Here is a 21,927-nt window from a genome sequence, read left to right as displayed (position 1 = left end):
TCCCGGGAATCCAGGATCCTGCCCTGAGCCAAAGGCAGATGCTAAACCTCTGAGCCACCCAGGCGTCCTGTCTGTACTGCTTCTTATATGGACATTGACTAGCTCTGCTGATGAAGCCGGGGTTACAATCCATATTTATTTCTACTCACCTTTGCTACCCTAACATTTTTATCAGTGCAGAATAATAATGAGCTTTTGTTTTGTTATGTTTTTAGAAGCTTATGTGATGATTTTAGTCACATAAAACCCCCTGCTCTGTTGAATGACAGGATTTCAAACCACAAACCACCACACACACACACACACACATACTCACAGGCTCAGCTTACACATCTACAGCCCACGTTTCTTTTTTTTTTTTTTTGTGAAATATTTTTTTAATTTTTTATTTATTTATGATAGTCACAGAGAGAGAGAGAGAGAGAGAGAGAGAGAGAGAGAGAGAGGCAGAGACATAGGCAGAGGGAGAAGCAGGCTCCATGCACCGGGAGCCCGACATGGGATTCGATCCCGGGTCTCCAGAATCGCGCCCTGGGCCAAAGGCAGGCGCCAAACCGCTGCACCACCCAGGGATCCCTACAACCCACGTTTCTGAACTTAAACTCTGTCCTGTGTTGCTGCCTCATTCATTGCTATCCTTAGTTTTAGCTCAGCAAGATCTTTTAGAAGGTCTGACCCAGCCTGCTAACTAAATCTTGCAACTGTTTACCAGCTGGACATGTTTTAAGTAGGTGACATTATTTTAAAGAGAGAGAGAGAGAAGTACCTGGGTGGCTCAGTCAGTTAAGTGTCCAATTCTTGATTTTGGCTCAGGTCATGAGATCAAGCCCCACAATGAGCTCCAGCTCAAGCAGCGAGTCTGCTTGAGATTCTCTCCCTCTCTCTGACCCTCCCCCCTGACACTAGCTCTCCTCACACTTTAAATAAATAAATAAAGTCTTTTTTTAAAAAAAAACAGGAAGTGGGGGGAAGGCAGGTAGCAGGTGTGTTTATTTCATACTTATGGTGCACAGGGACTAAGTGTACTTGACTTTCGACCTCTCATTTAATCCTAAAATCCACCTTACAAAGTGGGTGCTACCCTCATCCCCATTTCACAAAGAAAGGAGGATTAAGAGAAGAGCAGAAGGGATCTGCGTCTTCAGGCACTTGATTTATAGGAAGGGCCAGACTAGTGCACATAGTCCCTCACCGCACATTTCCTAAGCCCCTGCACTGCACACCAGACCCATTGCTGAGCACAGAGATCAGAAAAGAAGACTCGGTCCTACCCACTTAAGAATCTCACACTCCCCACAGGTGGTCAGCTGCTATACAACCATACCCCTACTCAGCCCACATCTTCTAGAAAGACAGTCAGAAAAGCAGTGTCCAGTTTGGTTGCTTGGCTGGGAAGATTCCTCCAAGCAGGGGAAAAAAAAAAAAAGATTTTAAAAATTAACATTCACTTAAAAATTAAAATGTTCTATTTCCCATCTGTTAATTATTAAATTTCATGCACAATTCCAACATGTTATTGACCCTGACCAAGAAGCCAGATGACAGCTTGAAAACGCAGGCAGTGGGAAGTGGGGGAGGAGGACAGATGAGAATCAGATCAGCTTCCGGGATGAACTTGTACATCAGAGTCTTAATCAGCAAACACCACTCCTCCTTGAAAGAAGTGAGACAGGGCAGGCCACCCATGTTTAAGAACTAGTCTTTACTACTGTCAATTGCCAGAGATGTCCAAAATCATAGAGATGGGGCTCTATGAAGAAGGAAATGTGCCAGGACAGACTCAGAGCTACCAAAATGCCTTTCTTCCAAGCACAGCACCCATGTGTCAGTTTGTGAGGCTTCCTACAAGGTAAAATGGGCTCCAGACACACACCTACCTAGGCTATTGGTAGTTTTTTAATTTTACATATTATTAATGGGTTCCCTGTGATCCCCAAGTGTTGGGTAGAGGAAGTATTCAAATCAAATATTTTAAGTATTAATATGACAAACTATGAATCATCACATAAGTCAAAGAGATGTGAAGTGCACACACTGTGTTATTTACCAAACTCCCTCTAAGCATCAGTACCCCAGAGCATGATCCAGCAAAGACCTGATGGCGACAGGGACAAGAGTACGGGCTGTGGGGTATAGAGAAGGACACGATGCAGGAAGAATTCTGGAGGAAGGATTAGCAGAATACATCAGTGAGACTGTGGGGTGGGTGAAGGAAAGGATGGATCTGAGAGGTATCCCAGACTCTGGCTTAAGGTTGGAAGTCAAAAGAAGTGTAGGTAGGATTGAATGTGGAAATCCATTTGGGTCATGGGAGACGTGTGCAGAGAGATGTCAAGCAGGCAGTCAGACCCAAGTCAGGGCTTAGGAGACCTTCGGGCTGAAGGTGAGAAGGTGGGTATCACTCTCACACCATGGTGTCTAAGGCCATAGAAATGCATGAGAACCTTCAGAAACTCTAATATATGATGGCTGGGCAAGCAGGAGAAGAGCTTATAAAGAACAGAGAAGGAAGAACAGACAAGTAGGAGGGTAATCCAGAGGATATACTGTCACAGAAGCTAAGAGATCTAGACTTGGAAATGTGCACACAATATGTTGTAATATGTTGTAGGTCGTTCCAGGAAAGGATACACTTATGTAAATGTATAGATTTGTTTCAGGCAGTCGTTCATCTCATCATTTATTTATGTAGGAAATATACTTTGATGCCCTGGGAAGGCTTAAATTTGGTGCCTCTTCAAACTGATATTCTTTACCTATCTGTTCGCCATTTGTTTGGAGGAGAAGCTGAGCCATGCATGGGGAGAGCAGAGAGAGTAACAGCTGGTGGCCAAGAATCTGTCTCTCTCCTTTGTCTACAGTAACTCAGCCCTCACCCTGCTTTCAAAGTCCCACTCAGCGAACATAAATGCCACAGTAAACATGCACCACCCTCCTTAGAAGGGAACTTGGGGACTATCTCTGGGTCATCTAGCCCACCTAGCCTAGTGGAGGTCTCCCCTCTCCCCAACACACACATTTAAGGGGCTTACCAAAGCAGCAATATTCTTTTGTAACAAAGCTTCCATATTCTTGCATTCCCAGTAAGGCAAATTCATGGATGGCTACCCTGTTGCCCAGCTCATCAAATGACACACGTGGAGGCCCAAATTCCCATCTTTCCACACTAGTGTGATCCCTTACCCCAAAACGAAAAGAGAGATTGCCAGAATATATTTAGTCTTTCCAGAACTCATACCCCTCCTACTGGAGCACTTGCTATTCTCTCCTGATACTCCTCTACAGCTCTTCCTCCCCCTTTCAGACTTCTCATCATTCACCAGCCCTTTAAATGCTGATATCAGATAGGATGTGGTTTTAGTCCTCTGCCTGGATGGCCCCCTCCAGGCCTACAGGTCCCATTGCCATCTGCACTCTAACGGCTCCTCGCCCCACATCTCTACCACGCATCTTCCACTGAGCTCGTGGTCCCTGCTACAGACTGAATGTCTGTGCCCCTCAGAATTCTAATCCCCAGTGTGCTGGTCTTTGGAGGTAGGGTCTTTGGGAAGTGCTTAGTTTATGAGGGTAGAGGCCTCGTGAATGGGCTTGTGCCCTTATGAAAGAGCTCCCAGAAAGCTCCCTCGCCCCTTCTGCCATCATGAGAGGACAGAGAAGATGGCTGTCTATGGCCCAGGAAGAGGGCTCTCACCAATCGCCAAAGCTGCTGGTGTTTTAATCTTGGACTTCCCAGCCTCCCGAACTGTGAGAAATAAATTTGTTTATAGCAGCCTGAACAGACTAAGACAGGCACTCTGTGAATCTCAGTCCTGATGCCCGACAAGTACCCAAACCCACAAACATCCCATCCCATCCCAAATCCATCCCATCCCTTTCACCTACTCCCACCCCTAGACCTGGCTATCTTCCTCCAGTCCTATCCTGGTCAACGACATCACCACCTACCACTCTCAGGCCTCACGGTCATCTTGGACAGCTCCTGCCTTCTAACTACCCCAACCCACATTCTTTTAAGTCAGATTGACCACACTTCCTTCCCAATTTTGATGAATACTACTTGCACATCTCCTGCCCCTATAAAACTAGGAACTTCTTGAATATGACCAAATTGGTTGATTTCCTCTATCTCCTGTGCCTAACAGAACATCTAGCACAGTATTTTTGAGCATGACTCAATGAGAAATGCATTTTACATCACAACCAAATACATGCATATATATACAGAAACAATAATTCAACTACACAGTACTTAATCTTCCTTCTACTTCATGTGATGCCCCCTGATCTTTTTGATTCCAATTTAAAAAAAAAAAAAAAAGAAAGCTCACTTTCCCCCATTAAGCTAGTTTCTGAACACATTAATGGACAGTGACTGATAGTATGAAAAATACCAGTGGGCATGTCATACATAGGTATTTGATAACCATTTGTTGTACTATCACTTTATGAATGCATGTGTAGCCTCATGAGATTTTTCATCATCACTGCCAATTTTCAGATGAGTTAGCTGAATCTCAGAGAGAATTTTCTTGCTCTAGCTCTAGATGCTGCCACTTTCCATGACACCCCATGACCAGTGAGACCCATTCCAGCTCCAGTATTTTGTGATTTGCCTGCTGCCTCTCAACAACCAGTCAGAATCACTTGTTGCTTAAGCATATGAATCAAAATATTCAGACTCTCAGTTTCTCATCTAGTCTACGGTGAAACTCTGATATATGCTAAGACTCTATATCCCTAATCAGGAATGTTCTCAATGGCACTGTTGCCTACACAGCCCCGCCACCACCAAGGGCAACTGGGGGGACACTTTTTCTTACTGTGGGTTAAACCAGTCTGATAGCTGAAGCTCTGCGTTATTTTCTTCTCCTTGTTCATTTTCATCATCTATGTCTTCCTCTTCTTGGTAAATGTGGGTCCTACATACAAAGGGAAAGAAAGTAAGCTGTGTGAGGCAGAGAGGCCGATCGATCTATGGCACCAGGACAGCTGGTGAATATCTCATGAACACATGTTCGTTCCCAGGTCGAGAAAGTGTGCAGTGAGGGAATGTCTGGAGAAAGTTTCATGATATGATACATTTATTCATAAACACAAACTTTTGGTGAAAAGGCTTAGGACTCACTTTCTTATTTTCCTTCCAAGTCAGCACAGTTAGCAATTTAGTGACCCAGAACTCTCAGGTTATTTCAGGGAGCAAGGGAACTTGCTGGAATGGTCCTTCTATGAACATGTTAGCTGTGATCATCTTTCCCACAGCCCAAACTTCAGCCCAAGCCCCACTTACCCTCAAGTAAAATGGAAAAGTGACACCAAACAAAATCCCCAAACTTAAATATCCTAGTCCCAACCATGAAATAAGATTCTTAATATGACTTCAGTAGGAAGTCACGAGTGACCAAGAAGGTCATGACCGTTAAATCATTTTATTTGGACTGTCTATAAGCGCTGGGTAGATGAACAAATGTAGTGGGTCATCCCATTGCCTTACCCATTGTTAAACCAGTTCGGAAACCACCAGCCCTTCTGAATTCTGCTTTCACCAACGTCTGGGTTTCTAAGAAATGAAAAAGATGACATATTTGGAAAATGAGACAGTCCTAAACTGGGGGAGGAGGAGAGAGAGGAAGGGTTTCTAAACCCTTTTATTTTTAAAGATTTTATTTATTTATTCATGAGAAAGAGAGACAGAGAGAGAGACAGAGACAAAGGCAGAGGGAAAAGCAGAGGGAGAGAAGCAGGCTCCATGCAGGGAGCCTGATGTGGGACCCGATGCCGGGACTCCAGGATCAGGCCCTGGGCTGAAGGCAGCGCTAAACCGCTGAGCCACCCGGGATGCCCTCTAAACTCTTTTTATGGCAGAAAATCACTTACATTTCTTTAAACAAAAAATGCCAGTTCATAAAACATACAGAAGTGAAACTACTCTATACTGGGTCATGTACAGATGTTGAATTACTATATCACACACCTGAGACTAATATAACACTGTATGTTAACTAGTTGGAATTAAAATAAAACTTAAAGGGACGCCTGGGTGGCTCAACTGGTGAGCGTCTGCCTTTGGCTCAGGGCATGATCCCAGAGTCCCAGAATTGAGTCCCACATCGGACTCCCTACAGGAACCCTGCTTCTCCCTCTGCCTGTGTCTTTGCCTCTCTCTCTCTCTATGTGTGTGTCTCTCATGAATAAATAAATAAAATCTTAAAAAAAAAAAAACTTAAAAAAAAAAATGAAGCTGCTCTAGCAAAATGAGGGAAGATGGACCTACCCTTGCCCTGACCTCTCCTCCCTCGGGCATTCCCGCGGCACTCAACTCATCCAGGGGGCCCTGGCAGGGAGAGAGGAGAGAAGAGGAATGACAAGGTGGGGAGTGCTGATACATAAGCCTGAGTCATGGATATGCCACTTACTGGTAGTATGACCATGATGGGACCTTTTCCCTCTCTGAATCTTGGTTTTCTCCTCTGAGAAGTCAGATATATAATAAGGACGGTGACAACCAGAATGATAATAAACTACCATGAAGGTGGCTTTGAAAAGTAAATGAAATAGCATAGCATACATCAAAGAGCTTTATAAAAGCTGAAAATTACTGTTAACAAGCTGTACTTTTAATTAAAAAACAACAAAAACAACCAGTGTATATTTACAAGAATGATCTCCTTTGCTAAACTAGAGTTCAGAGTTCACGTTGTATATAGGTCAGCAGGGACAGCCTCAGGAAATCTGGGGGTCTCTGAACCAGAAACTCAGGAAACTCATCAGAAGCCACCCTTGCCACCCACACGTGGAAATTTCCATACTCTCTCATTCTGAGAGTCTCTCCAAAGTGGGGGCTTTCTGGAGGAGGGAAAAGAGGGGAAAACCAGGGGGTGCACTGTCCTCTGGCTGGACAAATAAGGTGGTGAGGCATGAACAGGCATAATGTGAAGAAATGTGTTTTAAAGCCCATCTACTTTCAGGAGGTGTTTCAGATGGTTGATGATTTAGGTGTGGTTACCATACCCAGGGAGACCACATAAGACTTAAATAAACAAAAGGGAAGAGAAAGAGAAATATTTCTTCAGTCACTTGGGTAGATGTTTTCATATGATCTTAGTCATCCCAGCTACTCACAAGAATAAAGGTTTTACCTTTACGTTCATTTTATAGCTGAGAACTTGGCCAAGCTAGGATTTAACACCAGGGAATAAATTACATCAGAAATGGAGGCTGAGAAAAGTACAAGCTTTTAAGCCCAAGATTTTGCTTTGAGCTTCCTGGCAACCAAGTCAAAGATAGAAAAAATGAAGACTTACATAGTTTTCACTGCCTTTGATAATAATAATAATAATAAAATATTAGTTCATCGGGAGACCCTGACTTTTTTCCTGATCCTTTGTCTCAAAGGAATTTCTTGCAAGTGTCTTTATATAACATATACTGTGCAACATAACAGATTATTTATCCTGATTCTTTTCATCAGTAGGACAGAATGTTCTCCAAATGATACCACTTAAAGAAACCCTTGATGAGAAGTGAGGGCAAAATATAAGTCATAGTTCTATAAAGGCCAGTCAAGGGAATGGGAGGTGGGTAGTCCAGGCGCCTCCCTGGGAAAGTACTCTTCCCCCCCCCCCCCTTGACCAGAGCTCCACCACCCGCTACCATGCTAAAAATAGACTGTAGGGGGGGTGCCAGAGTGGACACGGAAGAATCCCATAGACCTCCAGAATTCAAAGCACTTACTTTGAGTGATATATCCACAAGAAAGATCCTTCTGGGCTGGAAGCAAATGAGAAATAAAAATGTATGTTACTTGTAATTCCTGAGGAAAGTTATTTTGCAACCATTATCCTTGAAGCCCTGGGCTGAGCTGAGAACCTGTGTTTTGACTACTCTTTCTTTTTTTTTAAAAAAAAATAAAAAAAAAAGATTTTATTTATTTATTCATGAGAGACAGAGAGAGAGAGGCAGAGGGAAAAGCAGGCTCCATGCAGGGAGCCCAATGTGGGACTCGATCCCGGCACTTCAGGATCACGCAATGAGCCGAAGGCAGATGCTTAACCACTGAGCCACCCAGGCGTCCTGACTGCTCCTAGGTTTCTACTTCCCTTTTGAGATAAAGCCCATGGTATCAAGGGACTAGAAATTTTATTAGTCACTTCAGGATTATTCAGAACAAGAGGTGGGAAAGAGGTCACTGGAGAATCTCAAACCTTAATAAAAAAAAAAAAAAAGACAACTGCTGTCCATTGTCTACAGGTGGCTTCACCAAGGACAGAACTGCATAGACAGGTTCCTTCCTGCCACCTCATCAGGAACATCCCAGTGACCCTGCACCAAGGAGTTATCTTCCATAGAAAACAAAGCAATGGCTGTAGAACCTTCTATAGCAGTCTCAGAGGGCTTTTCTTTTCTTTTTTTTTTTTTTTCAGATTTTATTTATTTATTCACGCGAGCCACAGAGAGAGAGAGAGACAGAGACATAAGCAGAGGGAGAAGCAGGCTCCCTGTGGGGAAACTGATGTGGGACTCGATCCCAGGGCATGATCCCCGGGGATCATGCCCTGAGCTAAAAGCAGATGCTCAACCCTGAGCCACCCAGGTGCCCCCTCAGGGGGCATTTCTTAAGCTAATGAAGACAGTAAGATGGTCTGTAGGCACCTAGAAGGCTGGGCCAATGAATATATGACTCCTTCAGTGAGCCATCTGTACTCATTCAATTGGCACTTGCTGAGCACGATTACATACCGAGTGCCAGAAGCACAGTGTTTGCTAAGACAGACACAGGTCCTATGGCTATATGTCCTTGTCGTACACTCAGTGTAGCAGGGAAGGCAGATCCTATGCCCATAATCACACAGCTACATGACCTCAAACTCCAAGAAGGGCTACTTAAAGGAAAAAAGGAATAATATTATGAATATTCATAATAGCGAATACTTGGTCAGGCACTATTCTAAGCAACTGACATATATTACCTCATGACAATCCATGAAGTAGGTTCTCCTCTTCTTCATCCTACAGAGGTAGAAACTGAGGCACAGAATCATTAGGTGACTTCCCAAGGTCATACTGCTAACAAGGAGTAGAGCCAGGATTTGAGCCTGGAGAATCTGATTACAAAAGGCATAAGGGAGAGGGGAATGAGGAGGCCATCCTTCAGGTGGCCACCTGGCACTCGGGGCACCAGTTTCTAAATTCAGCTTTGCTACTTTGTCACCTCTCTCTCTCTAACCTCTCCTTCCTCTCCTCACCCTCCTCTTTCAGAATCCTTCAGCATCTCAACAGCACAATGACATCCACCCTATAGTATATGACATTTCACACATATTCATCCTTCAAAACACAGCTCAAATGCCATCTCTTCTGCGCCTTTCTTGATACAATTCTAGTATAGTGCCTGGCACGTAGTAGGTGCTCAATAAACAGTTGCAAATAAACAAAAAAAAATAGATCCCCCTCCAAGCCAAATACAATCTTAGCCTCCTTAACTCTTGATGGTTCCTTTTCTCTATCTAGATATTCTTCCTCTACTTCTGGCACTAGTTATTTATATGCATGTCTTCCTGCTCCATCTAGATCATAACCCCTTGAGGATAGGAGATCTACTTGGCTCACACTGTATCCCTAACCAGTTGATTGATGTGTTCCCTTTAGTTATCTTAAAATCCCTTCTCACTCAGGGCTGTCCACCTGTCTCAGGTTAGTGCCCTCAGCTCACCTCAAGCTACCACAGGGCAATTCACGAGGTGGCAAAGGATCTGCTGCCTCTTATGCCTCTTGCAGACATTCAATAGATTCCTCACCTTGAAGAATGATGTGCCCAGTCTTGGTGTGAAACCAGAGAAAGCCAGAACCTGCTCCAGTTACTGTTCAGAGTGCCCAGCACTGCAAAATAACCCTCTTTTATGGGAACTCAGTGCCAAAATGCACATTTGGGACTTGGGCTCCCATATTTTAATTTTGCGAACCACCCAAAATATGAACGCACAGCTCTGGCTAGGATTCAAATCACCAAGCTTAAACAATCAACCATTCAGAGCTTGCATGTTATCTGCACAAGCATCTCAACTCAGGGCAGGGACCCCAAGGAGTGCCTGTTCTTCTGCTGGGAGTCTTCCAACTGCTAGATCCTTCTTTCTATTTGTCAAAAGCCCCTGTCCTACTCTGTCCTCGAGCAGATGATGATGATGATGACGACAGTAGTTAGCATCTACTGAGTGCTTATTAAGTTCTAGGCATTGCCCTAAATATTTTATATAAAGTAACTTATTGGGGCACCTGGGTGGTTCAGTCCTTGAGTGTCTGCCTTCAGCTCAGGTCGTGATCCTGAGGTCCTGGGATCAAGTACCACATCGGGCTCCCCACAGGGAGCCTGATTCTCCCTCTGCCTATGTCTCTGCCTCTGTGTGTCTCTCATGAATAAATATTTTTTAAAAAAAGTAAAATAAAATAACTTATTTAATCCTCCCCACAACATACCTATGAAACAGGTACTATTATCACTCATTTTTAAAGACTGGGAAACTGAGGAACAGAATCACTGAAAAACTTGCCCGAGGTCACAGAGAAGGTAACTGGTGGCACAGGACCAGTTCCAGACAGCCTAGCTCCAGACTTTCCTCTGCTCTTGAGTACCCAAGTAATCCCAGACTCCCTACACCCAACTCTGAATCCTCTTCTCTTAAGACTAAGTACCCCTAGTTTCTTCAATTCAAAAGCTCTGGTTTGTAGACCCCTTGAACCTTATCACTCTCTAGCTTGTCTTGATTTTGTTAAAACAAGTTGTTCAGGATGAAAACAATAACCAGGATGCCTGGGTGGCTCAGTGGTTTAGCGCCTGCCTTTGGCCCAGAGTGTGATCCTGGAGTCTTGGGATCGAGTCCCACATCGGGCTCCCTGCACGGAGCCTGCTTCTCCCTCTGCCTGTGTCTCTACTTCTCTCTCTCTCTGTCTCTCATGAATAAATAAATAATTAATTAAAAAAAAAAAAAAAACAGAATAACCCTCCAGAAGCAGTTAGATCTACGCTGCATTCCTGGGAATAACAGCTCCCATATTCTGGGGCGTCCTCCTCCTACTGATGTACTTAAAGGTACAGGACCTTTTTTAGGAGCCAAGATGGTCCTGCTGGCTCATCAAATCTTAGAATTTGGGATCCCTGGGTGGTGCAGCGGTTTAGCGCCTGCCTTTGGCCCAGGGCGCGATCCTGGAGACCCGGGATCGAGTCCCACGTCGGGCTCCCGGTGCATGGAGCCTGCTTCTCCCTCTGTCTATGTCTCTGCCTCTCTCTCTCTCTCTGTGACTATCATAAATTAAAAATAAATAAATAAATAAAAAACTCCAACAACTTAGAATTTAAGAATTGGAAGAATTCAAATGTTAATCCAGGTGATCATCTTTAACTTAGGAGCTACTAAAGCATTCTGCCATGAAAACAGTACTGGTGCCGAGACAGCACAGCTCTCCCTGCCCAGAGTTGCATCATGGACTTTCTAGATCAAGGCGGAGCTGTACCAGTGCCTCTTAAGTCTAAGGGATCCTGCATTTTTGTAGCTGTTTGCAGAGACTTCTTTCTGTCAGGAGTCTCTCCGGCTGGAATCTCTGAGATGCTGCATTTTTCAAAAGCACAGAAGCATATATAGTTGGAGTGAATCCACTGATGAATTTGAAAACCCAGAAATGTTTAATTCATTTTGCTTTCCAGAGTTAAAACAAAACAAACACCCAAGCCATTGCAGCCAGGCACAGATGAATCACCAGCAACTCAGAGTGTATTTTACAGCAAAAGTCAGTAACTTTGAGTAGCTCCTTTAAACCCTGAAAATATCTGAGAATTGCAAAATTCAGGGTGGATTTCTCATGGAATTCCTGTCTGAAATTTCTTAAGGTAATTTTCACAGCTCATCACACAAATCATGTTAAGTTACATTTTGGGTTTAATATGGTCTCATGGTTTCTAAATAGAACTCACCCAGATCGGCAAAGGTACAAAAATCATGACATGAGGACATAGCAGGAAGGAAGATAACTTAGCCAGAAGGTACTTGGAGATCTAATGGTTTTAAATAGTCTAAGGCTCAGGGATACATACAGGAAGGGTGGAATCTCTTCATTGATTCAGTTAATCTCAGTTTTAACTTCAACCTAGTGACTTGGCTGATAGTAAGAGATTTCGAGTCAAAGGTGGATACAGCGTTCCCCACTTACCTGTTGATATATTCCCAAAACACAACAATTACAGTTGAGACAACCAGCATTGACAGAATCACTTTTCCTTTGACATTCATTATTTTCTCCTGGGGAAACAAAAAAGGAGAATGGGAAAAATAGATTAAATAAATGCAAAGTGAGATACGGTTTTAAAGCAAGGCTTCTACCCTCGAAGTGGAAAAGTTCGTAAATATTTAACCAGAGCTATGGAATGTGTTCTACCTTCAACTGAGCAGGCATGCAGTGGCAAATTTGGCTAACTTAATGAATTGACAGTTCCCCCAATTGGGGAAGGATGCTAGAGGCCACTTTGGGGCTCAGAGGAGTAGTGTACTGACCGACCATGGGACCTGTTGTGGACTTGGGTGGGTGAGGGAGTAGCTACAAATAGTTCTTATGGGCTCCAGATGCCTTCTGACTCAAGATTGTGGGAAGACATCCCTTCCCGAGCTCTGCTGCCTTTAATATACTGACCACATGCCCCCTCCTCAGTAGGGAAGACGACCCCAGTCCCTTAAAGTCTAGGCTGACTTCTAGCTTTTCCCCACCACACCCACAGGCAATCAATCAATCAGTCAATCCATCGGTACACAGTAGGTACCCTAAATATGCTTTGATTGCTACATGAATTTGTGGTTGAAGAGGAACAAGGTGCTGAATGGGAAATAATAGGTTAAGAAGTACTTTAATTCGGGTGGTCAGGGAAGACCTCTCAATGAGGGGGTGACCAAAGCTTCCCAAGGGATAAAGACAGGATGCAAAAGGATGAGAAGTACCAGGGATGCCTGGATGGCTCAGTGGTTGAGTGTCTGCCTTTGGCTCAGGTCATGATTCTGGGATCCTGGATGAGAAGTACCAGAGAAAAGTCCTACATTTGGGAGCAAACATATCTAGATTGGGACTGTGGCCACCTCTCATAATACTGAGACATCTTCACTCCCAGAGAAGTGTGGATGTGAGCACCAGCTCTGATGCACAGAGCTGGGAACCCTAAACTCAGGGCAGATCCTCAGGTCCTCATGCATAGCTCCAAAAACCTCTGAGAACCAATAGTCTTTTTATAGTTCCACTGGCATCAAGGCTTTAATTGATAAGCTATTTATAATCTTTATCCCACTTAAGGAGGCTGTTTAAATGTTTCTTTGCAGAAACACTGATGTATTTTATTACATGGCACCGCTGCACTGGGCCATTGCACAATACATGATATATTATCCACACCCAAAAAACTCTGAATTCCAACACACCTGGCCCTGGGGTTTCAGAAAAAGGACTGTGGATCTCTAATTGAATTGGTTTCCTCATCCTTAAAATGGGGATGAAAATAATTATATGAGACGAGGTCCACAAAATGCTTCACATTGTGCCTGGTGCTGTATAAATGTTCCTCCAAAAATGCTAGTTCTTATTACCAGTGTCCATAACATGGGCTGTTGGGAGGCTCCAATGAGATAGCTCTGTGCCAGGTAGTTAGCAAGAGCCCAAGACACATTTGAAGGAAAGAACTAAGAATGTGTTGTTAAACAATGAAGTGCAAATGAATGCAAATCAGGGACTCTAAAGGTTTATCCATCTGTTCTGTGTCAAAGCCTGATTAAGAGCTCCTCAGGGGACACCTGGGTGGCTCAGTAGGTTAAGCATCTTCCTTTTGGCTCAAATAGGATCCCAGAATCCACTGGATGGAGTCCTGCATCAAGCTCTCCAGCCCCTCACCCTGTTCATGCTCTCCACCCTCCCCACCCCTCTCACTCTCTCAAAGAAGTAAAATCTTCCAAAAAAAAAATGCTCCTCAGAAGATGCAAGTGGAGCTTCCGTGATCAAGCCCAAACCCAAGACCCTGATACAACACCCTGTGTGTGTGTGCAGAGGAGGTGAAAATACTGCCATAAGCATCCAGGGCTTTACCAGCCCCACCTGCTGAGGCTCCAATGCCAATTGTTTACCAGTAGAAAAAACACAAAATGTTAAACAACCAAATTCTCGGGGTGGAGAACACTGACACACCAGGCAGAGCCCAAATCAGACACACCTCCCAATCCCCTTTCCAAATAGGTTTATAGTTTTTGAATTCCAGGAACTCAGGGGATCCCTGGGTGGCTCGGCCATTTGGCGCCTGCCTTCAGCCCAGGGCGTAATCCTGGAGTCCCGGGATCAAGTCCCACGTTGGTCTCCCTGCATGGAGCCTGCTTCTCCGTCTGCCTGTGTCTCTGCCTCTGTGTGTGTGTGTGTGTGTGTGTGTGTGTGTGTGTGTCATGAATAAATAAATAAAATCTTTAAAAAAAAATTTCCAGGAACTCCCATCAGAGGCAACTCTGGAAGCCCACTGCTTTCTGGATTTCACAGATCACTTAAACTCACTTACTTTTTGCTCCCAACAGTCATGACTCTTGCTGAAGAACTGACAACTGGAGGCTGCACAAGTGAGCCAATATTGTCCTTTAGTAAGGCACTTGAAATGGTCATATCCATGCTTCCTGGAATCTGGATCTAAATCCCCAGGGAAGGAAGGGTTGGCAGGGTGGCCAACAAATCTTTTAAAACACTTTAATTTTTCTCTCTGGACCTAAATGAGACATTTGGCAGTCAACACGGTCTAAAAGTCTTCTCTTCTGTTTCTGTCTCAGAATTTTCAAAACAGTAAAATTCTGAAAATTGGTGGTTGGCTCTCTTACCCACCAAGCAGGAAATGTGGGATTGCTTCTAAATTCCTCCATTTCAGGGGTAGAGCGCAGAACTGGGATCTGCTGAAAACTGACACCCACGTGGGAGAATGGGACTCCAGGTCACCTGGACACCACCTTCAGAAGATTCAGCCAAGCCCACCCAGTTCCACCAAACCCCGCCCCCCGCCCACTATCTTCCAGGCCCTCTTGTCTCTTGTCACACTTGTATTGTTCCCTGAATTCATCCAACCCCATACATGGGGCGGCCCCTGGGCTCCTCGTAGAGCGTGGTAGAGCGTGGCCCTCTTAACGGTTCCCACATGAAGTGTCAGATTTCTCCCCGTGGCCCATAAATTTTTCCCTACCCACCGCCATCCTGTCCCACACAGAACACACACAAACCCCATTCAGAGGATCTCGGAGTTCCACCCCACCTGGGCTAAGTCAAAGTATTCCTTTCAAACTGAATTCCCCCTCTGAAAGGAATTCTGGTCTGACCATGTTTTCTCCGTGTGTCAGGGGGAAAAGGTGAATGTCTCAGCTGAATAACAGAGCACTCAGAAGCCCTAGAAAAGCCATTATCTCAGAAGAACAGGAATTGGGTAGAGAAAACCAAACCTGAAGAATCCTCCTCTCTGCCTCTGATTCCTCCCTCAGCCCCGGGAACCCAGCCCCATCCTCCCCACCAGCCTTAGCTGCTTCTGTACTATTGCACTCGAGTCAAGACGCTCAAAAGGATAAGGTCAGGTAGTGACAAGTGTCACAAAGGCAAACAAAGCAGGGGACGGGAGGGTACAGGAACCAACTGGGTGTTCATGACCTTGGGCAAAACTGTTCAGTCCTCCACATCCTTCACTGTAATGTTTAGATGTGGCATTCCAGGTGTAACCTAGGCCAGCACTAAGATCCTGAAATCAGCGGCCCTGGACACCTGCCTCAGGCAAGTACTCTGAGCCTCGATTTAAATATATAAAATGGAGCTTTCAGCACCGTCCTCGTGAGTTCTCTGGAAAGAACCAAAGGAGACCATGTATAGGAAGCACATTGTACCCAGTGGTCAATAAGTGCTCCACAGATGGCAGCCATCGGGATGATGATGCTTCTTCATGGGAGAGGTTCTGAAATTCATGGCTCTCAAATATAGCTGTGACTTTATCTGAGAGAGCGGTCTGGGTCCTCCAGGGTTGCATCACACAGAAGAGTCGGAGTGAAACCCACCCCGACCCCGATCAGTGACCGTCATGAGAGCTCCTCTTCCCACTGCCCCCAGCTCGGGACACAACTACTCAGTGCGTTCGCCCCCAGTGCCTGGTGCTCATGGTGGGCAGGAGAGGAAGTGAGGTTCACACTTGTAGCAGACCTACAGGAGGCCCCCAGCTCCCACACAAAGCCGGCTTGGTAAACCGGAGTCACGAGTTTCTCTGGCCTCAGTCTCCCTGTCTGTGAAACAAGTTCTGATACTTCACCTTCCAGGAGAGTCTTTCCTGATTGACCCAGGACATGGAAGAGAAATCAAACAGAAATCTCATCGTATGCAGGTGGCTCATGTAGACACAGGGAGCTCCTGCTGCCACCACCCAGGTGGATTATTTGAAGTGACAACAGAATGGTGGGAGCACAAACCAGCGTGCACTGAGCAGAGGCTCACTTACCCAGAAGCTAATGAAGCCTAGGCGTCCTGCCCCCTTGCAAACCTTGGCCTGATCTTCCGTTGGGGTGGGAGGTAGATCAGGAAGGCCCCTACGTTTGCTAGAGGCAAGGAGTGCTGCTCCCATCTGGGGAATCATTCCGGTCTTGAGGGCTGTACTGGGGCTGCTGGTGGGGCCAATAAATTCACCCCACTCCCAGCAAGCCCACCTGGGTCCCAGTAACAACCTGCCCCAGGTAGACCATGTTCAGCACCCAGGAGCCTCCCATTTGGGTCCCAAGGGGCAAGGACGCGACTCAGATGCTGCTCTCTGTCCTGCCCAGGGGTCATGGCGATCCAGGCTTCACAGCCACCTCATGCCACACCCCTCACCACCCCCCCAGGGTCCAAGAGCTGGGTCCTCAGAGGGAGAAACACCCAAAAGATCTACAGATGGAAAACCACCAATATTAAGTTGGGAAGCTGGAAGAAACATTTCTAACCTCTTAGTAACAAAAAGAAATGTTGGTTAACTGTGCCAGGGGCCAAACGGATTCATTCTTTGTCTCAATCAAAAATGATACTGCAGAATCATCATCAGATAAAGAGGCAGTCCGACACTCTGCGGCCTGATGGCAGATGCATTAAGTAGCCAAATCATCCTAATCATCATGATATTATTTTCACATCATTTTATTTGGATGTTGCTTCCTGGATTTAGTCCCACTGAAGTTATGTCGGTGTGTATTACTTGCTATGTTCTCTCTTCTCATATCCCAATCTTCACTTCTATGCTAATATTGGATTCACAACTCTGCATTCTTTTTCTTGAAGAGGGCCCTGAAAATGGAATCAGCTCCAGGCCCTCCAACACTTGGATGCTCCCCAATTCAACTAGACCAGGCTCTGGACCAAATGTTTCACCAGTAGCCTTTCAGCTACATCTCACAATTACCTTGTGAAGTCTCTCTAGCATCATCCCCATTTTAAAAGACAGGAAAATGGGGGCTCAGAAAGGCTAAGTAATTTGACAATTGCCACACAGCAAAAGTGGTGGAGATGGGGTTCAGGTCCACGGAATGTCCACCCTTTTAACCACTCTCTTCTCAATAAGCATGAAAGCATATCCATGGACTAACCACCTGGGTCTCTGACACATTCTCTCATTTTGTCTCTCTTGATTATCACATGATCATCACTTAGGTCACAACTGCCCCAGAGCTGGTCACCCACAGGCCGGACTCACTGAAGGGCCAGCTTCTCCTTGGACCAGCTGGTGAGCATTGGCCACCATGTTGCCATTTCCAGGGGCCTTCTGTGTGCCATGGGACCTTCCTCGCCCACTCCACCTCATTCGTCCCTCATTGTGGTCAAAGTAGTAGCTTTTTTTTTTTTTAAGATTTTATTTATTTATTCATGAGACACACAGAGAGATAAGCAGAGGCAGAGATGCAGGCAGAGGGAGAAGCAGGCTCTCTGTAGGGAGGCCCTTTGGGACTTGATCCCAGGACCCCAGGATCATGTCGAGCTAAGGGCAGACGCACAATGGCTAAACCACCCAGAACCCCAGAGTAGCAGCCGTTTAGCTGAGGAACCAGATTTAGCACAGGCTGAGGTCACTGGGCTCCCACAGAGGGTGAGTTTGAAAATCAGACCCTCTGCCCACCAGGTCTAGCTCTTCGAAGAGGATGGGGCTGGGGAGGGTTGGGGGGCACTTGATCCAAAATCCCCCACTGAAATGAAGGGCATTACAGAGAAACGTTCCCTACTGGAAGAAGCGTGGGACAATCTGGGGGGGGGGGGGGAGTGCATAGAAGGCTCTTTCCAGGGATGTTTTCCATTATGAGGGTCAGAGTAAACAGGCAGAGGAAACCAGTCAGGTCTCAGACTAAACACACGACTAACTGTTGCTCCAGCCATCAGACGGAACAACCTGTCCTCTGAAGTACCTCTTATGGTGCCTCTTCCTGAATCCCCTTCAGGAAATCTGAAGCCTGGATCCAGCCAGCTCTTCCTTGCCACCTGGCCCAGGAGTCACCATGCCAGCGTTTTCCCAAGAGACATACGGTAAATGAAGTGTCTGCACTGCCCTGGGAGGGCTCTCTAGGTCCACCCACGAGGCCAGCCCCGCACCCTCCTGCCTCTGCGCTGTCACCTGGAATCCTAGAGAGAAAACCCCAGCCGCAGCCCCTGACAGCCAGCCATGGCCCCCATGAGGTTCTGCCAAGAACAGGAGCAAAATAAAGCAGAACTTACAGTGAAGTCCCTGAGCCAACACCCCACCAGCTCCTGCTTCTAGAGCAGGGAGAGCAGGACTTTGTCTCCCTCCAGAACTACTGGGGGCACCAGCAAGAGGTTAAGGGGAGAGCCTGCTTCCTCCCCCAGGTGGGTCCATGCCAAAGCCTGCTCCTGCTCCCACACAGCTCCCCCAGTGACCCCGACCAAGCCCAAGTAAATCATTTCAACATTTCACATACCTCATCATCTGCCTCTCTCCCCGCAGAGTAAAAGGCAAAACAACACAGTTCTATTGAGCTCCGCTCTACAGAAGGAGGCTGGGCTGGAGGAAGGGAAGGTGCTGCCCTCCAACTCCTGTCAAAAGAATAAACAGCTGTTTCAGGAAGAAGGGGGCAGAGAGATCCCACAGCAGCCAGGGGCTTTGTTCCTCGCTGGCCCTGGGAAATGGGCTGTTTATCAGGCCTGTTGACTCAGAGCTACATGCCAAGGCAGAGATGTTTCTCTTTGGGCCCACAAGCAGCCAGGCCTCCCTCTCCAAACGAAACTACAGGCCCAAACTAGGCCTGGTGTTGGGGGAGGGGAGGCCACCACCCTTGAGAGGGACACACTGGCTGCCCACGTCACCCACTCCTTGGCAAAAATGGGAACTGTTCTGAGCCCAGACATCCCCAAGTGACTACTAGAAGGAACAGCCAATGGAGGAGTCTATTAAAAAAAAAAAAAAATGCAGGGTGGGTGGGAGAAGGGGAGAGAGTCCTCAAGACCCTTGTCAAAATGCTATCTAGATATTCCTTAAGGTGAAGCCTCCCCTCCACATCTTTTGAACTTCAGAAGTTGTTTTGTTTGAACTTTATAGAATGTTAGGAGATCTCCCGCATGGAAACCCTGAGCTATAAGAACTTTAAAAGGTCACCAAGGCCCAACCCTGCTCTTTGGCTGAATAATGCTTAACCCTTCCCACACCCACCTCCTGCTCCTAAAGATAGAATTGTCCAGCTGGAAAGGACCTTAGAGCAGTGGATTTTCAAATGTCGAACAGCTAAAACTCTTAATGAGAAAAAAACCACAGGAAGTCGTTCTCAGAACCCCATTATGCAAAACAGAGCACACAGAGTGCTTTGGCTGAAGCAGGGAAGTGCAGCTCAAAGCAACCCCCCACCCCCACCCCATCTCAGCCCTCCGGAGGGGCTCCACATGCCTCCTGGGTGGACAGTCTGGAAACCCCAGACTTAGGAGAGGGGATCAAAGTCCAGGGGCCCCACCAAGGGATGCCTAATCTTACAGCTGTTCTTAACAAAATTTCATACCCCTTCCTCTGGGGACACGAGCTGGTTGGCCATGGTGTTAGGGTCTGGAAGTCCCAACAACGTGCTTAAATCTAGGAAAGCTGAACAAAAGGTGTGCTTGCAACCCAGTCACCATGCTCTAGATCTGGACGCAAAAGAAAAATGTCTGTAAGCTCACCAAGAGACACGGACTGGATCATTTGTAACACAGCAAGAACTGGAAATAACCCCAAAGCCCATCATCAGAGCAGATCAGTCCTGTCCTAGAGTGGGACGCCATACATGACAATGAGAATGAGCCAGCTGCAGCAGCTAACAACAGCATGAGTGTCATGTATGTAATGTAGAGAGGAAGAAGCCCTGGATGAGTTCATTTATTTAAAAATCAGAAACAGGCAAAACCAATCTGTGGTGCTAGAACTCAGGATGGGAGTGGCTGAGACTCGGAAGGGGCCCAAAGGAGTTCCTGGGAGGTTGGTCATGTTGCTTCTTAGGCCGGGTAGTGGTTGCAAGGCACGTCCACTTTGTGAAAATTCATCACGAATGTGTCTTTTCCATGTGACTGTTAAGAACAAAAGTGAACAGAAAACTTTCTTCTGAAAGCTGCCTTCTCTTGGGCATTCTATCTTCTCCAGCCCCTGGCTCAAGGGCCAGAGGATTGTGGGCGGGCCCTACTTTTTCCTTCTTTTGGGTTCCCCATCCCAATACCAAGCACCACCGAGCACATCACTAGGGGTCCAGGGATGATCTGTTGCATTAAATGATCCAGATGTCTGGAGCGATGGTCAATGTGAAATGGAAAGATAACAGAGGCTGGACACTAAGATAAACTGGTCCTTTTCCCAAGCAAGCACCTCTCACAGGTCACAGGGGTCTCCCACGTTACAATTTACATAACAGCCTCTCTTGGTGATCCTCGGGATCACCTACAAAGTGGTCAGAACAGAGGGAGGCTCTGGGAGCCTCAGTGATTTATTTGCTCAAGGTCGCCGGCTGGTGAGTCTAATGCTGCTCTTTCTTCCCTAACTGCTTCCAGGGGACCATCTACAGGCCAGTTGAGTGATAGGCTCCAGGCTCCAGCCTGGTTAACCACAGCTGGACACAGTATGCAAACCTGGAAAGCAGACAATTCACCTAAGGATCTGACATGATTTTCCTCTATCCCTGACAGCACTGTCATGCTTAGACTCTCAAAGCAAAGGAGCACATACCTGTGGTCATTCCTTAGTTGAGAGGCAGAGAACCTAGCAAATGAACCTCGGGTCATGTAGCTGTGCTGATCGAAGGAGGTAGACTTCCTCTTCTACCTGGAAGGTAAGAGCTTGACACCTGGCCTGGCCAGGCTGCCTAATCTCATCATTTGTGGTCACTAGAGCCCTTCCAATCCTGGCAGCCCATGGATCTATGAGCTGGCAGCCAGTATTCAGCAGCTGTCCACAAGTCACACCTCAAGGCAAAGGATTGCAGGGCCTCAGAGTCATGGCCAAGGTGGCTGAAGCCCAGGTGTGGGAAGCCCTGCTGCCTTGGTACCCAAGACCACTTCTGGCTGGGAAAAATGCAGGTCAATATCCCACCCTGATTACTTCTGCAGAGGTGTGAGGATTAAGTGTTCTTGACAAAGAACCCTACAGACAAAATGTTTGCGGGTTGTCAATATTTGTTTCATCGTAAATGTGTTGAGGGTAGTCACAAAAGACATTGTTGCTTGAGAATGATAGAATGAATTGGGGTACATGAAGTACATTCTCCTTCAACTTTGCTTAAGTGTCACCTCAATGGGGAGAAATTCTCAGATTTAAAATGACTTTCTTTTTGTAGGTTCCTTATTTATCTTTTTTTTTTAAGATTTTTTATTTATTTATTCATGACAGAGAGAGAGAGATTGGCAGAGACACAGGCAGAGGGAGAAGCA

General features: G+C 46.1%; 1 protein-coding gene across 9 annotated transcripts in view; it reads right to left on the bottom strand.

Moving 5' to 3' along the window:
* GGTA1 (glycoprotein alpha-galactosyltransferase 1 (inactive)) overlaps positions 1-21,927 on the bottom strand; it is a 57,041-nt gene that overhangs the window by 9,385 nt on the left and 25,729 nt on the right. For 5 of the 9 annotated variants that reach the window (XM_055319327.1, XM_055319364.1, XM_055319306.1 and 2 more), the window contains 5 exons: positions 18,969-19,083; positions 12,199-12,287; positions 7,732-7,767; positions 5,492-5,557; positions 4,821-4,919 (listed from right to left, as the gene is read on the bottom strand). In XM_055319327.1, coding sequence (XP_055175302.1) covers positions 4,821-4,919; positions 5,492-5,557; positions 7,732-7,767; positions 12,199-12,278 — 281 coding nt within the window. In that variant the 5' untranslated portion in view covers positions 12,279-12,287; positions 18,969-19,083. Of the gene's footprint in view, positions 1-4,820; positions 4,920-5,491; positions 5,558-7,731; positions 7,768-12,198; positions 12,288-18,968; positions 19,084-20,036; positions 20,161-21,927 lie in introns of all 9 variants that reach the window. The other 4 variants (XM_055319355.1, XM_055319318.1, XM_055319340.1 and 1 more) reach the window with 3 other exon arrangements.

Source organism: Nyctereutes procyonoides, unplaced genomic scaffold (genome assembly GCF_905146905.1).
Source record: "Nyctereutes procyonoides isolate TBG_1078 unplaced genomic scaffold, NYPRO_anot_genome, whole genome shotgun sequence".
In the NCBI taxonomy this organism is placed as follows: Eukaryota; Metazoa; Chordata; class Mammalia; order Carnivora; family Canidae; genus Nyctereutes; species Nyctereutes procyonoides.
This window is presented reverse-complemented; position numbering and strand designations above follow the sequence as displayed.